This window comes from Cucurbita pepo, chromosome 11 (assembly GCF_057944985.1).
Source record: "Cucurbita pepo subsp. pepo isolate OVF chromosome 11, ASM5794498v1, whole genome shotgun sequence".
Lineage (NCBI taxonomy): Eukaryota > Viridiplantae > Streptophyta > Magnoliopsida > Cucurbitales > Cucurbitaceae > Cucurbita > Cucurbita pepo.
The window spans coordinates 4,312,145-4,327,011 of NC_141808.1; the positions used below are offsets into that span (position 1 = coordinate 4,312,145).

Consider the following 14,867-nt stretch of genomic DNA (forward strand, 5'->3'; position numbering starts at 1 on the left):
CTTTTTTTCTTTGGATAAAAGGATTCGTTAGGATTTTGTTGGTTCAATAACCGGTTCGGTTTATCCTTTCAGTTCCGTTTATTCTTCCTCAGCTGCAACCATTCATGTCATCTTCCAACCGTTAGATTTTTTTTTTTCTGCGACTGATAAACCCTAGTAATTAGAAGAAGAAGAAGATCTTGTGTGGATTCCATTTCCATATCCAGATATTTTGGTGGGGTGTCTTTGTAGGGACGAACCATATTCGAAACCATGGCCCCACCCTCATAAACCCTATTCCCATTTCATATTTCCTATGCGCCTTCTATCATCTCTTCTATCCTCAACGAATCCTCTTCCTCACCATTTCACTTCTCCTCTCAGAAACGCCTTTTCCTTTCAATTCCGTAATTTCCCACGTCTTTTTTCAATGGATTCTTCCGAGCGATCGCTCAGAAATGCCCTTTCTCTAAAGCAATTGGCTGTTGAAGCTCAAGGCGATGCTGTTCGGGCCCTCAAGGCTGCCGGTGCTGCCAAGGCTGAGATTGATGCCGCTATTGAAGCTTTGAATGGATTGAAGATTGAGAAGGCTTCAATTGAGAAGCAGTTACAGGCGGTTGTTAGTGGGGCTGGCGGCGGCGATGGCGCCTTGAACAGGGAGTCGTTCCGGCAAGCTGTGGGTAACACTCTTGAGAGGCGTTTGTTTTACATTCCGTCCTTCAAGATTTACCGTGGGGTTGCTGGATTGTACGATTATGGCCCTCCCGGTTGCGCAGTCAAGTCCAATGTTCTTGCCTTTTGGCGTCAGGTTTGCTAATTGAATTATCTTTTTCTTTGAGTTTCTCGATTCAGAATTGTTCCCAAGTTTTGTTGCCAGTGAGATTCGAAAGTGGATTCGTCATCTCTTACTGTATACATGAAAATCTGTTCAATTCAATTATGGTCTCTCTTTTTGTACTCTTTGGCAGCATTTTGTTCTTGAGGAAAATATGTTGGAAGTTGATTGCCCTTGCGTTACACCAGAAGTAGTCCTGAAAGCGTCTGGTCACGTGGATAAGTTCACGGATCTTATGGTCAAGGATGAGAAAACTGGGACCTGCTACAGGGCAGATCACTTGCTTAAGGATTTCTGTAATGAAAAACTTCAGAAAGATCTTAGCATATCCTCTGAGAAGGCAGCGGAATTAAAGCATATTCTCGCCGTCTTGGACGATCTTTCTGCTGATGAACTGGGTGCTAAAATTAAGGAATATGGTATTACAGCTCCAGATACTAAGAATCCACTATCCGATCCTTACCCATTTAACTTAATGTTTCAAACCTCAATTGGCCCATCTGGCTTGCTCCCTGGGTGAGTATTCGATCGATCCAAATTTAAGCGCTTTCATTTTGATTTACTTCATTTTCGAATCAGTATATTGTAACAATTTTCTATTCAACTTGTGACTTTTTGCCATTTAGTTCTCATATTTTACACAGGAGAAAATGGTTGACTCTCGGTCAATGCTAATTTAGATGTGTAAATATGTAAATGCTGCAGATACATGCGCCCTGAAACAGCTCAAGGCATATTCGTCAATTTCAAAGATTTGTATTATTACAATGGAAACAAACTACCCTTTGCTGCAGCACAAATTGGGCAGGCTTTTAGAAATGAGGTTATATACTATTTTTCTTAAATTGCAAGATGGTTAGCCACTTGTTTTTGAGCTTCTTAATTATGTTTATAAGCTATGGATGAGACAGTAGTGTTACAAGGATGACCTGTGTTTCACTTTGTCTTACATTACCATGTCTCCTATTTAGCGGTTCTTGCAATTGTTGCTTTCAAATGTGTGAGATTGCATATTGGTTGGAGGGGAGAACAAAACATTCCTTATAAGGGTGTGAAAACCTCTCCTTAGAAGACGCGTTTTAAAACCGTGAGGTCGAGGGTCAAAGCGGACAACATCTGCTAGCGGTGGGCTTGGGCTGGTACAATTGGTATCAGAACCAGTCACCGGGAGGTGTGCTAACAAGGGCGCTGGGCCCCAATGGGTGTGGATTGTGAGATCCCACATCGGTTGGAGAGGGGAACGAAACATTCCTTATAAGGGTGTGAAAACCTCTCCTTAGAAGACGTGTTTTAAAACCGTGAAGTCGAGGGTCAAAGCGGACAATATCTGCTAGCGGTGGGCTTGTGACAAAATGGTTCTTCTTGCTGGCCCTTGTCCTAGGTTTACCTGTGTTATAGCCTTTGGTGTGTAAGTTCAATTCCCAGCCCATTTGTCTTACTACAGATATCTCCTCGACAAGGGCTGCTTAGAGTTCGTGAATTCACACTAGCAGAGATTGAGCACTTTGTTGATCCAGAAGACAAATCTCATCCAAAATTTGCTGATGTTGCCAATTTGGAGTTTTTAATGTTTCCAAGAGAAGACCAAATGTCTGGTAATTCTGCAAGGAAAATTCCATTGGGTGAAGCTGTTTCTAAGGTTTGTGTATTGATTTTCTCTGCCTCCTTTATTTCACCACCATGTCTCCTGTACCTTTTTACTAAGCTGATTTCTTATATCATGATGCAGGGAACTGTAAATAATGAAACTCTTGGCTACTTCATTGGGAGAGTATATCTTTTCCTAACTCGCCTTGGCATAGACAAAAACCGTTTGCGTTTTCGTCAGCACCTTGCAAATGAAATGGCTCATTATGCAGCTGACTGTTGGGACGCCGAGATTGAATGTTCTTATGGTTGGATTGAATGTGTTGGTATTGCTGATAGATCTGCATATGATTTACATGCTCACACTGTACGAACTCAGCCGAAACCTTATGTTTTCCAAATAATTGTAATTCAATACGGTGTCTTTAATTTTATGGCAGAAATTCCATTACTAGTTTAGTTTTCATTGAGCTCATTTAAACTGTCTTATTGTTCGATAGGATTTGTAAGATAGAAGTGTCTTTTAACAGTTCTACCATTAAGATAGTGTCTATAATTTCAAGTTGCATGTAAAATAGACTCATATTTGTTCCTTTTCCTCTCCTTTTAATAGGAAAAAAGTGGTGTTCCACTTGTAGCACATGAGAAATTTGCTGAACCAAGAGAAGTTGAGGTACTGCTCATTCTTATAGAGATCTGCAACTACCTTCATGACAAAGTTTGTTCAATGCTTCACTCATGAAATTAAATTACAGAAATTGGTCATTGCTCCTGTTAAGAAAGAACTCGGCCTCGCTTTCAAGGGAAGTCAAAAGAACGTGGTCGAAGCTTTGGAGGTAAATTATGGAATTTTTTCTGCTGGGTATTTACAGCATCTGTAAATTTTTCGAAAACCCGACGCATTGCAATATGTTTTAGGCAATGAAGGAGAAAGAAGCCTTAGAGATGAAGGCAACTCTAGAATCCAATGGAGAGGTGGAGTTCTATGTCTGCACTCTGGCGAAAAACGTGTTGATCAAGAAGAGTATGGTTGCAATTTCCAAGGAGAAAAAGAAGGAGCATCAGAGGGTTTTCACACCATCTGTGATTGAGCCCTCTTTTGGTATTGGTCGGATTATCTATTGCCTCTTTGAACACTCTTACTACATGCGACCAAGCAAAGCAGGAGATGAACATTTAAATGTATTTAGATTTCCACCTCTAGTGGCACCTATCAAGTGCACAGTTTTCCCACTTGTTCAGAATCAACAGTACGAGCAGGTTGCTAAAGTTATTTCAAAGTCATTAACTGTTGCTGGTATTTCCCATAAAATTGACATCACAGGTACTTGAACGAACTTTCATCTTCGTTTTGTTGTTCATCTTTGTGTGTGTGTTTGTAACTTCTCTGTTTGGTTTAAAATCATGATCTTTATCTGACTTCTCTTCTTCTACATTGAAGTGATTATATGTTCTTCGTTAAAAAATGTTAACAGGTACATCAATAGGAAAACGATATGCACGAACCGATGAGCTTGGCGTTCCTTTTGCAATCACTGTCGATTCAGCATCTTCGGTGACAATTCGAGAGAGGGATAGCAAAGACCAAATTCGTGTGGGCGTGGAAGAGGCAGCATCGGTCGTGAAAGATGTAACGGATGGTTTTAGAACATGGGAAGATGTATGGTCTACATTCCCACATCACGTCTCTGCATCTGCAGAAGATTGAGTTTAACTTTTAGCAGGTTCTCCAGTCTGAGTTATTTTTAGTGTGCATTTGAAAGGAAACAGCATTGGATGCATTTTGTAGTTGATTTCAAGATCCTTCTCTTTGTCTATAAAAGTAATTACTATGGATAATACTTGAAGGTTGTTTTTCTCCAAAAAGAAGAAATTTTAGTGTCACCATTGGGCATGGTATGCATATATGACTTGCCAAGGATCACGAGTTGACGAACTTTCATATGCCTGGTTGGATGGGTGTTCGAGAAGTTCTAATTACAAATATGGCCCATGGATCGGTTCTCAATAAAGCGCATCTTAGAACTTCTCCATGGTGAGGCTCAATAGTTTTCGGTTGGTATGATACTTGCCTGAAATAGTTCAGTAAGGCATTATTATGCCCCGAAAGTATCTACGAACAACAAGTATGGACGAGTGAAGAGTAAGTATAAATGAGTGAAGTTTGATTAAGGATTAAATCACCTAAACTAAGGATTGATAAAGCCACAAAGACTAGCAAAAGTAGAATGAGATTAGAATTTTATTTCAAATTGATCATGATTGAACGTATATCATAGCATCATACGATTGATTGAAAGAGGTATGATCACACGTATCTAATGCTCAAAATGCATATTAATGTAATATTCAAGAGATAATAATAATTTATAAAAAATTTAAATAGATTAGGCATATTAAATATAAATTTAAAAATTTAAACATATTAAAGGTATAATATTTTATTAAGGCAGGGGCAAAGTGGTAAATTTGAGAAAGTTTAGGCCAACGGCTGGCTCGTTTCAGACAATTGTGTAAATTTTAGAGAAGTTCGACATGGGCGAAAATTTGGTGTATAGAAGAAGGCTGAATCCAAATCTCAAGCAAAATCAACAAAATGTTGCTATAATCTAATCGAATTCCATTCCGGATGCTAATTTCCTTGCGATTGATTCATGACATTGGCATCTTCGTAGTATCCGATCCACACCAATTCCTAAAACATCAGAAGGGGCAGCCATGGGAGTACATTCAGCTTCCTCCATTGACGGAGGAGGAGGAGGAGGAGGAGGAGGAGGAGGAGGAGGAGGAGGTTACCGAGATGCCGAATCTCTGTTCCGAACGAAACCCATTTCTGAAATTCGGGAGGTGGAATCCTCCACCCGTGCGCAGATCCAGTCCAAGCAAGAGGAGCTACGGCAACTCGTCGGTAACCGTTACCGAGATCTGATCGACTCCGCCGACTCCATTGTTCTCATGAAGTCGACTTCCCATTCAATTTCATCTAATCTCTCTTCCATTCACCTTTCTATCCGTTCTCTTTCATCTTCGGACTCGCACACGCATCTTCCTTCTAATAATCATGTTCGTGTTACCCTTTACGCCATTGCTTGTCGGGTTAAGTATCTTGTCGATACTCCTGAGAATATTTGGGGTTGCCTCGATGAGTCCATGTTTCTCGAAGCCGCTGTTCGTCATCTTCGAGCGAAGCATGTGCAGCAAGCTTTGACGACCCACAATGCCGATTCGGACCGTAAGTTTCTCTCCAATTTTCCTCTGCTTCAGCACCATTGGCAGATTGTGGAGAGCTTCAAATCTCAGATTTCGCAGCGTAGCCGTGAAAGACTGCTCGATCGTGGACTTGGGGTTGGAGCTTATGCGGATGCTTTGGCTGCTGTCGCCGTTATTGATGAGCTTGAGCCGAAGCAAATACTCAGTTTGTTTCTCGATTCGAGGAAGTCTTGGATTTCTCAAAAATTAGGTACGTGCGGGAGCAATGCAACTTGCTCTATTGTTGTATCCGTGTTCTGCGAGGTTTTAGCTATAATTCAGGTTAGTATAGGACAGGTCGGTGAGTTATTTTTGCAAGTTCTGAATGATATGCCATTGTTTTACAAAGTTATATTGAGTTCTCCACCTGCATCACAATTGTTTGGTGGAATTCCCAATCCGGATGAGGAAGTTAGGCTCTGGAAGTTATTTAGGGATACGTTAGAGTCAGTCATGGTCATGCTTGAGAAAGATTACATTTCCAAGACCACGTCGAGTTGGCTAAGAGAATGTGGAAGAGAGATCGTTAGCCAGATCAATGGATGGTTTTTGATCGATGCCATTGGAAGTGGCCAGGACCTTGCTTCTGCTGAGAAATTAATTAGAGAGACAATGGAAAGTAAGGAAGTCTTGGAAGGGAGTTTGGATTGGTTGAGAAGTGTTTTTGGATCTGAAATCGAGTTGCCGTGGAGTAGAATGAGGGAACTTGTTTTGGAAGATGACTCAGACCTCTGGGATGACATATTTGAAAATGCATTTGCTTGCAGGATGAGAACTATTATTGACTCAAGGTTCATGGAGATGATTAACGTAGTTAATATTTCTGAATCGGTTCATCTACCTGAGGATGTTTCAAGTAATAATGGGTACATGAATAGACCCTCTACAGGTGGTGGGGTTTGGTTTATAGAATTTAATGCTAAGAAAGCCTGTCCAACTCTGGGAGCAAAAGCATCTGTAGAGGAGAGTGATTTTAGTAATTGTATCAATGCTTATTTTGGTCCAGAAGTCAGTCGAATCAGAGATGCATTTGAAAACTGTTGTCAGAATGTGCTTAAGGATCTTCTATGTTTCATAGAATCTCCGAAGGCATCAATAAGGTTAAAAGACCTAGCACCTTATTTACAGAATAAGTGTTATGAAAGCATGTCAACCATATTGTTGGAACTAGAAAAAGAGATTGATAATCTATGTAGTAATATGGAAAATAGTAGGGCTGCTAGTCAGCCTGTTAGCCTTGCTCCACTTGTTGAGAGATCAATTTTCATTGGTCGGCTTCTATTTGCATTTCAAAATCACTTGAAGCATGTTCGTGTCATCCTTGGTTCACCAAGATCTTGGGTAAATGACTCATCATCCTCTGTGTTTGATAAGCATTCTTTATTACTGCGACAATCCAAAAGTCTTCCCAATTCTCCTCTACATGTTAATTCCCCTGGAAGACAGATGTCAAATGATTCTAGAAGGCAAACATCACTAGCCACAGCTGCGTTGCTTAGAACTAAAGAAAGTGCAAACCCAAAACTTGAAGAACTGAATAGGATTACTCATGATCTTTCTGTGAGGTCTCATAGCTTGTGGATGTCATGGTTATGTAATGAGCTTTCTGCCATTTTCTCTAGAGATCTTGTCCAAGATGATGCCCTACTGTCAGCAACTCCCTTGAGGGTAAGTGGTATTTTCTCTGTATTATTTTTATTATTTTCATTTTTTGATTCTTTGTCTAACCCTGCACACTACATATGCAATGGGACCTGCAATGACTGTTTTCCTCAAAGCTAAAACACTTACAGTAAATCCCATTGTTACTATTTGGCGTTTTAACTATGAAATTGATAAAAAAAAATTGAGCTAGGTAAATATTTTCCATGTTTCACGCTGAAACTTTATTCATATTCACCTTTAGTAGCTTTGATTTCTTTTCGTGAGACTAGCTTAATTGCTTTTTGATAGGCTTTTATGTTTTTCTTGATTATTGATAATTGCTGCCTGATTGTTGTTGGTAAGTGACCTGTGATGTTCTTCCACCTACTTCGATTATTTTTATGTGAATTTAAATACTAAATATTGCATGTTGAAACACTTATAATCCAGTTTCATTGTTGATGAATGAAAAAAGGTTGCGGGAATCCTGGCCATTTAATGAAAATACATGGAGGCTAAGGTTTCAAGTTAAAACAAAGTAAAAGGAAGAGTAGTGGTTTCAAGTGCTTGATCTTATTCCTAAATTAGGATTAATTTTTTTTGTGGTCCCTTGCTTTTATGGGTACAATCACCCAAGTCAAGAACCCAAGGAAAAGACTTCGTGTACCCTCTCTCCTCTACTTCCAACTTCACTGCAACTGCAAAAGAAGTGGGAAGATCTAAACCACCATTTCATCCATTCCTTCAAAAGAAAATGAAAGAAAAAAAAAAAAAAAACCCACATTTGTTCTTATTGAAAATGCATGGAGCATATATCTTTTGTTTTTCCTCTTTTGGAAAAAAGGCCATATAATCTTTTAAATTAGAAGTCAGAGAACATGACCTAACTTGACCCTAGGCCCTAAACCTAACTTGACATTGTTGTTGAAATCATATCCTTTTCTAGTTTTGTGTAGTATTCTGATGCATAGCTTAGGTTTTTCCTACCCGTTTACTGGTATTCTTATCAAAGTATTGCAGCGTTTTTTGTTTTCCTTTAGTTCTATTTTTGCTGATTCCGTTGTTTATAATTTACACATATATGGTAATAGTTTTTTTGTAATCGGCAGGGCTGGGAAGAGACAGTAATCAAGCAAGAACAAACTGCTGAAGGTCAACCAGATATGAAAATTGCTCTTCCATCAATGCCTTCTCTTTATATAATTTCCTTTCTGTTCCGTGCATGTGAAGAAATTCACAGAATTGGAGGCCATGTTCTTCAGAAGATAGTTATTCGAAAATTTGCAACAACCCTACTGGAAAAGGTATTTTGTTTGATTGGAAATTATAACCTCTGTTGCAAAAAGAATCTTGGGATTTTCATTTTTAATAGTAAGCAAATCTTCATTTAGATAAATGGAAGAACAAAAATGAGGGTGGTAATGCATACCCAAAACAAAAGACTAGTTGTTAAGAATAAAAAACAACAGAAAATGATGGAAACGCTTTATAGATATTATTCAAAGGGGACGTGTGAAGTGAGCAGCATCGCGTTCCTCCTCCCATGATCCCTCTTCATCCTTGAAGGTTGGCCTATTTTGTTTTTCTCTATAACTAGATGTTTCAAATGATAACTAAGAATGATGCTTGTCAGAGAAGCTTGGCTCGATTTTGAAGGGGGATTATAAAGTACCTTCTCAATCATGTTCTGACAACTTCGATTAGAGCCATATCGACACAAACTATCTAAAAGATTCTCAAAATATCTTCCACAACCTTAGTAGTGAAGAGATATCTCTATGAAACTGATCCATGCCTCTTTCCAACAAACATTCTTTTCGTGACATGTACCTTGAGGTTTTGAAATCAAAGATGAAGATCCCTGAACAAAATCCACAGTATTAATCCTCCTCAACTAACCAGCCCAGAAAGACTTATGCTTGCAATAATCTTATGCCACAATTAGTGAATAAAGAAAATATCTTAATTAGCCCAAGCATATTTGTTAATTTTGTTATCAGTTTATTTATTTGAAGTGCATGAAAACTTATTCCTTCCTCCCACATATGCTGTATTTACAATACCTTAATATAAAAGTTTATTAATGTTCAATTTGGTATTCGAATATCAATGAGAACACTGCTCCACTTATATCTATTTATTGATGAAATTGGTTGCTATCATTTACTGGAGACAACGAACAGATGGGGGAAAAATTGGAAAATATAGAATAAGCAAGTATACAATATACCTGCGTGAAGTCTTTTTTTCTCTGTCCATTTGTCATGAAAATAGCTTTGGCTTCTGCTATACATCTAAACAAAATTCTGTTTTTCACTTGTTTTTGGCTTACATAACTGATAAAATCTGTGTTTCGTGGTCCTTGACTGAAAATTATATTATTTCAGCTTATAGATTATAGTTCCTTGCAGGTTATAGGTATCTATGGGGACTTCATTTCATCTATGGAAGTTGGCGGGCCTCAATTGTCAGAAAAAGGTGTACTACAGGTTCTGTTAGATATTAGGTTCACTGCTGATATTTTATGTGGGGCTCATTCTAATATGAGTGAAGAGTTGTCCAAAAACCCGCGGGCAAAGTATGCCCTCAGAAGGAAGCAGAATATAAGTGAGGAAAAATCAGTTATTGGAGACCGTGTGAATGCATTAACAGATCATCTTTCAAAAAGGATTGATCCAATTGACTGGCAAACGTAAGTTTAGTTTTTATTCCTTAATTTAGTCGTTGGAAGCTTGCAAATAGTTACAAATTATAATTTAGAGTTGATCAAGTCATTTTACTTTTATGGATTTCTCTGAAAAGCAGAGTAGCTAACAAGGAGGTTGGAACGTACTAGCCTGTCTTTAGGAAAATAATAATAATCAGCTGCAAATCACAGTTGTTTATATTTTCATTATTTGATTGCTTAAAAGAGTGAAATCTTCTGAGTTTCCAATGTACAACTAATTCATCAGAGAAAAGAAGAAAAAAAAAAAACCCATTACTTATGTTATCAATTTTGGTATTAAATAGTTCCATCAATGAAATACATGTTAAAGAATGAAGAAACTTCACAGCATCTTCTTCACTTCTTCAATTAAGATTGCTGAGATCCACCTTCCTCACCGGAGTGCCTATACTTTTCCATTTCTTTCCGCCCTTCTCTTCTCCTGATTTTCCTTCTAAGCCTTCCTTTTCTTCACATCCTTTCCTTTCAACAAGCCTCACTCGCAATGATTTTCTTTATTCTTCTTCTTTGTTTTTCCTGCTTTTTTCCTCCTCATTCTCTTTCTTTTGCCTTTTTTTTTTTTTTTATTTTTTTTTATTTTTTGCATTTTACACTTCCATCATGATATTCCACATTATTGCTTTCTTATTTTATACTGCATCTTTCTCATCTTTTTCTCTTCTTAGTCCACACTATATTACAAACTCCACACCATTATGCTGGATAAACATCTCAATTACATTGATTTTGATGAACTTTCAATAGAAGTTCAACAATTATACGGGATGAACATCTCAATTACATTGATTTTGTTGGAACATACACATTTTCTTTGATTACTACCTACGTAGAAGTCGCGTATTCGAACATTCAAGTGAACTTAATAAGGACTCTTGATGTCTCTTGGGTCTAGGCCCTTTGGTAGGTGCGGGTACTCTCAGATTAGTAGGGGTGGCCCTTCGATTGCTAGTATAGAAAACAAATCTATATATCTTCAACCGTTCAACATTCAAAATCCAAACCATTTGGGCTAGGTCCAGTCTTCTTCTTCTTCTTCTTCTTTTTTTTTTTTTTTTTTTTTTTTTTTTTTTTTTTTTTTTTTTTTTGCTTTTAAAAGAAAAAATAATTCATGAAAAATGAACAATGCACAGAATCCTAACGAATTACATTAAGATTTCTCGTTGGAGGCAACAAAACCAATTGAATTCCAAACTCTGCTTCAATCCTTTTGCTGTTTTCCTTTCCCTAGTGGTGCTCAAAATTTGCTTGGTTCTGTTCTCTGTGGGTTCTCCTTCAAGAGAAAAAGGAATATATAAAGGTTGAATGCAGGGAAGCGTACCTTTTGCTTCTCCTGAATGATTCTGTTTGACCTCCTATTGTAAATGATATTGCTAGAAAGGGTAAAAGAGGAAATTGAATGAAAGTTAGTTTGTGAGCGGGATGTGTTTTCCTTTTTCAGTAGCAGAGGGAATAGTGGAATGATTCTGGGAGAGATACAACCCTCTCTAATTGGCCGATAGCTTCTATGGTATTTTATCACCTATTGTTTCTGCTTTACATCAATAATATACATATGATACATATCAAATTCTCCTGCTTCTTTCCAACCAAATATGCTAAAAAGTGGATTGTGTCGCATACTTTGTGTCATGGGGTGTTTTCCTACATAGAATCTCTGCATCCGTTTATGTAGAATCCAGGTAAGAATAAAAGAGAAAAAGACGTGTGGCTAGTAACAATTTAATTCTCATGTATGGGTGGGTATATTCTCTCTGTAGGCATGTTCATTGGCCATATCTGTTTGGATGCCGTTCTTTTTCGGTATGCTGTTCTTTTGCTTTACATTTATAAGATGCATATACTAGTGATATCTCTAGCAACTTCTTGGGATAAGATGAATAACAGCTCCTGCAATTCATTTCAGGTATGAGCCATATCTCTGGGAAAATGAAAGACAGACATATCTTCGACATGCTGTCCTTTTTGGATTGTTTGTGCAGCTAAATAGGATTTACACAGATACTGTTCAGAAATTGCCAAGTAATTCAGAGTCCAATATCATGAGGTGCCTTACAGTTCCTCGTTTTAAATATCTTCCCATCAGGTAATTCTTCTTTGCACCTCTTATCATAAGTCCTACAATTACATTCCAGCTGAAGAACCGTTAAAAACATGTTGGGGCATGATTATAATTTTATGAATTTGTTTGTGACAAATATGTTTCAAAGAATTTTTTCTGGTATTCCTTCCTTAAGCTGGAAAATTAAAACGCCCATTCAACTTGAACCAGTGTTAGTCAATCACCTTTTCCTTGTTCTAATGGAGAACATATTTAGTGTATGCCCTCAGGAGCCACATTTATTATTGAATATGTGTTGGATTAGATGCTCTACGTATTTCAATGTGTTTTCCTAATTGTACAAATACCTTGCTTACATGATGATAAAGGAAGCCTAATAATTGACCTAATCTGCTGAAGTTTCTTTTTTCTCTGTTTTTTTTCAAAATTCAGGTTACAAACATAATGTTGATTTGCTGGTTGTCATATAGATTTATTTTGGTGTAATGTGCTTCTTGTCTATCCAGTGCTCCAGTCTTGTCTTCAAAAGGAGGAATGAAGGCGGCTGTTCCAACACCTTCAGATGACATCTCCTCAAGGAACTCCTGGAAAGCTTTTACAAACGGAGAGCTTCCTCAGAAATTAGATTTGAATGATAACTCCAGTTTTGGGGTAGCAGCACCGTTATTTAAATCTTTCATGCAGGTAATGTAGTTTTACTTTTCTGATAGCTGCCACTGTTCCAATTATTACACTGATATTTTAGGGAAGCTTAAGTTTTCTCAAAACTTAGTGAACATGCCCTATTATACCAGAACAGTGTTGATATTGATTGGTTAGACAATAATAGACCATGGAACATTGATAGACTTAGAAGTATATTGTTAATATTTTGCAGATCTATTTACTCTCTAATGGTCATGGCTTCCACTTTCAAGTTATTTAAGGTTCTGTGGTTATCTTCAGTCTTTTTTCACCTCGGCTGCGATGAATTGAGATCTGTTAAAAAGTTTAGACATATAGTTTTCATATATTCAGATAAAACATTTAGTTCCCTGATTATCATGACTTCCACATTCTACTTCCAAGAATCAGGACTTTCTCCTCCAGGATGAAGGAGGTTCTTCACCAGCTTTTTCATGATGGTAGTTTTAATGGCAGGCTGTTGTTTGGGTTATTTCGTGGAGAGGAATAATAGAGCATTTAGGGATTGTGGGAGAACTTGAGAGGAGGCGCAGTCCCTTCTTAGGCTTAATGCCTCTGCTTGGATCTCGGTCTCCAAGAACTTTTGTCATTATCCTTTAGCTCTTGTTATTTTAAACTGGAGGTTCTTTTTTTTTTTTTTTTTGGTATAGTTAGGGTGTGGTTTTGCTTGGTGAGATGTTTCTTTTTATGCCTCCTTTTGTAATCTTTCAACAAAAGCTTGATTTCTCAAAAAGAAAAAAAAAAGAAAAAAGAAAAAAGAAACTTACTTTCGAGGTGTTTAAAGTTTCAAGTTTTGTCTTCCCCCCCTCCAAGGTATTTATTGGGCCTGTCAATCAGGTTATGCCTTTTCTGGAGATGTCAAGGGGCTTCAAGTTAGTAAAATCCCTTGGATATGGGTTTCTTATCTTTTGTGCATGAGTTTGCATATATTTGTTGTGGTTGCCATTTTGTTTGTATTCTCGTTATGGACTTTCCATTACTGGTGACTTCATAGATGTTCACCTCTTATTTTCTTCCATCTTTTTTTCCCCCAAGTCTATCATTTAATCGAGTGTTCGTATACTTGCTATCAACCTGTTTCGTTTTACATAGAACAAATCAGAATTATATCTAATACCGATGTTTCTAACTGTACTTATTTGCCTCCCAGGTTGGAAGCAGATTTGGAGAGAGCACCCTAAAACTTGGGTCCATGTTGACCGATGGCCAAGTTGGCATATTTAAAGATAGATCAGCAGCTGCGATGTCTACATTTGGTGATATTCTACCTGCACAAGCTGCAGGTCTTCTTTCTTCCTTCGCTGCTTCCAGATCAGATTATTGATGTTCCTTCTAGATATACATAATTTTGATTGACATCGGGTTATAATGACCACTAAAAAGAAATGAGCGTTCACGGGCATCAAAGAAGATACATGCAAATTCAAGTTTTGAAGGTTACTAACTCCAGAATCTGGATGAGGCATTGGGACTCTACAGCCTATGGACGAGTTTTTTTTTTTTTTTTTTTTTTTTCGTGATAGGGAATCAAACTGCAATCGACCATCCACAGAGGCGAATCGAAGGCAGAAGTATACTTAGGAAGTGAGAGGCAAATTACAGGTACCAAGTCTCCAGCAAGATTTTCCGAGTTACATTTTTCAGTGTTCTCTTACAAATAAGTGCACATATGGATAAGATTGTTCGATCATTGACGAACATAAATTGCCAAAGATCAATTATATATGGGACCAAAGAATAATATATATAGGGGGGGGGGGGGGGGGGGGGTGGAATACTTTGAAATTTGTATGTACATGCAAAATTTTCTCTGGCAGTTCACAAAGGCAAGGCTTTTACGTTTGGATTGGAAGGTGAAGGGCGTTGTTGGTTGGACTGTGGTTCATTATTTGTTTGGATTCATGCCATTTGTATAGGTAAACAATCTACTCTTTTCTTTTCTCCATTCTTCTGGAGAAAATATAATGTAAATTCTCTGTTTATGGTTAGTTTTTAAGTTAATGGTCTGCCTCGTCCGTTGAAGGGTAAGGGTAAGGGGGCATACAATAATGCATGAAGGGTAAGGGTATCCCCTAATGCTCGCATACAATAATGCATGAGGT

General features: G+C 37.8%; 2 protein-coding genes across 3 annotated transcripts; both read left to right on the top strand.

Annotated features, from left to right (window-relative positions):
- Window positions 1–132: 132 nt before the first annotated feature.
- LOC111805654 (glycine--tRNA ligase, mitochondrial 1-like) lies at window positions 133–4,285 on the top strand. The gene is made up of 9 exons (XM_023690802.2): window positions 133–787; window positions 948–1,330; window positions 1,520–1,637; window positions 2,259–2,453; window positions 2,544–2,768; window positions 3,015–3,074; window positions 3,157–3,237; window positions 3,320–3,725; window positions 3,877–4,285. The coding sequence occupies exons 1-9, from the start codon at window positions 296–298 to the stop codon at window positions 4,107–4,109; spliced, it is 2,193 nt and encodes a 730-aa protein (XP_023546570.1). The 5' UTR covers window positions 133–295; the 3' UTR covers window positions 4,110–4,285.
- Window positions 4,286–4,897: 612 nt separating this feature from the next.
- LOC111806052 (conserved oligomeric Golgi complex subunit 1) lies at window positions 4,898–14,488 on the top strand. Of its 2 annotated transcripts, XM_023691397.2 has the most exons (7): window positions 5,479–5,633; window positions 5,711–7,318; window positions 8,404–8,598; window positions 9,706–9,986; window positions 11,926–12,105; window positions 12,588–12,765; window positions 13,916–14,488. In XM_023691397.2, the coding sequence occupies exons 1-7, from the start codon at window positions 5,619–5,621 to the stop codon at window positions 14,087–14,089; spliced, it is 2,631 nt and encodes an 876-aa protein (XP_023547165.2). In that variant the 5' UTR covers window positions 5,479–5,618; the 3' UTR covers window positions 14,090–14,488. The 2 variants fall into 2 exon arrangements, with proteins under 2 accessions (XP_023547164.2, XP_023547165.2); XM_023691396.2 differs by having other exon boundaries at window positions 4,898–7,318.
- The last annotated feature ends 379 nt before the right edge of the window (window positions 14,489–14,867 follow it).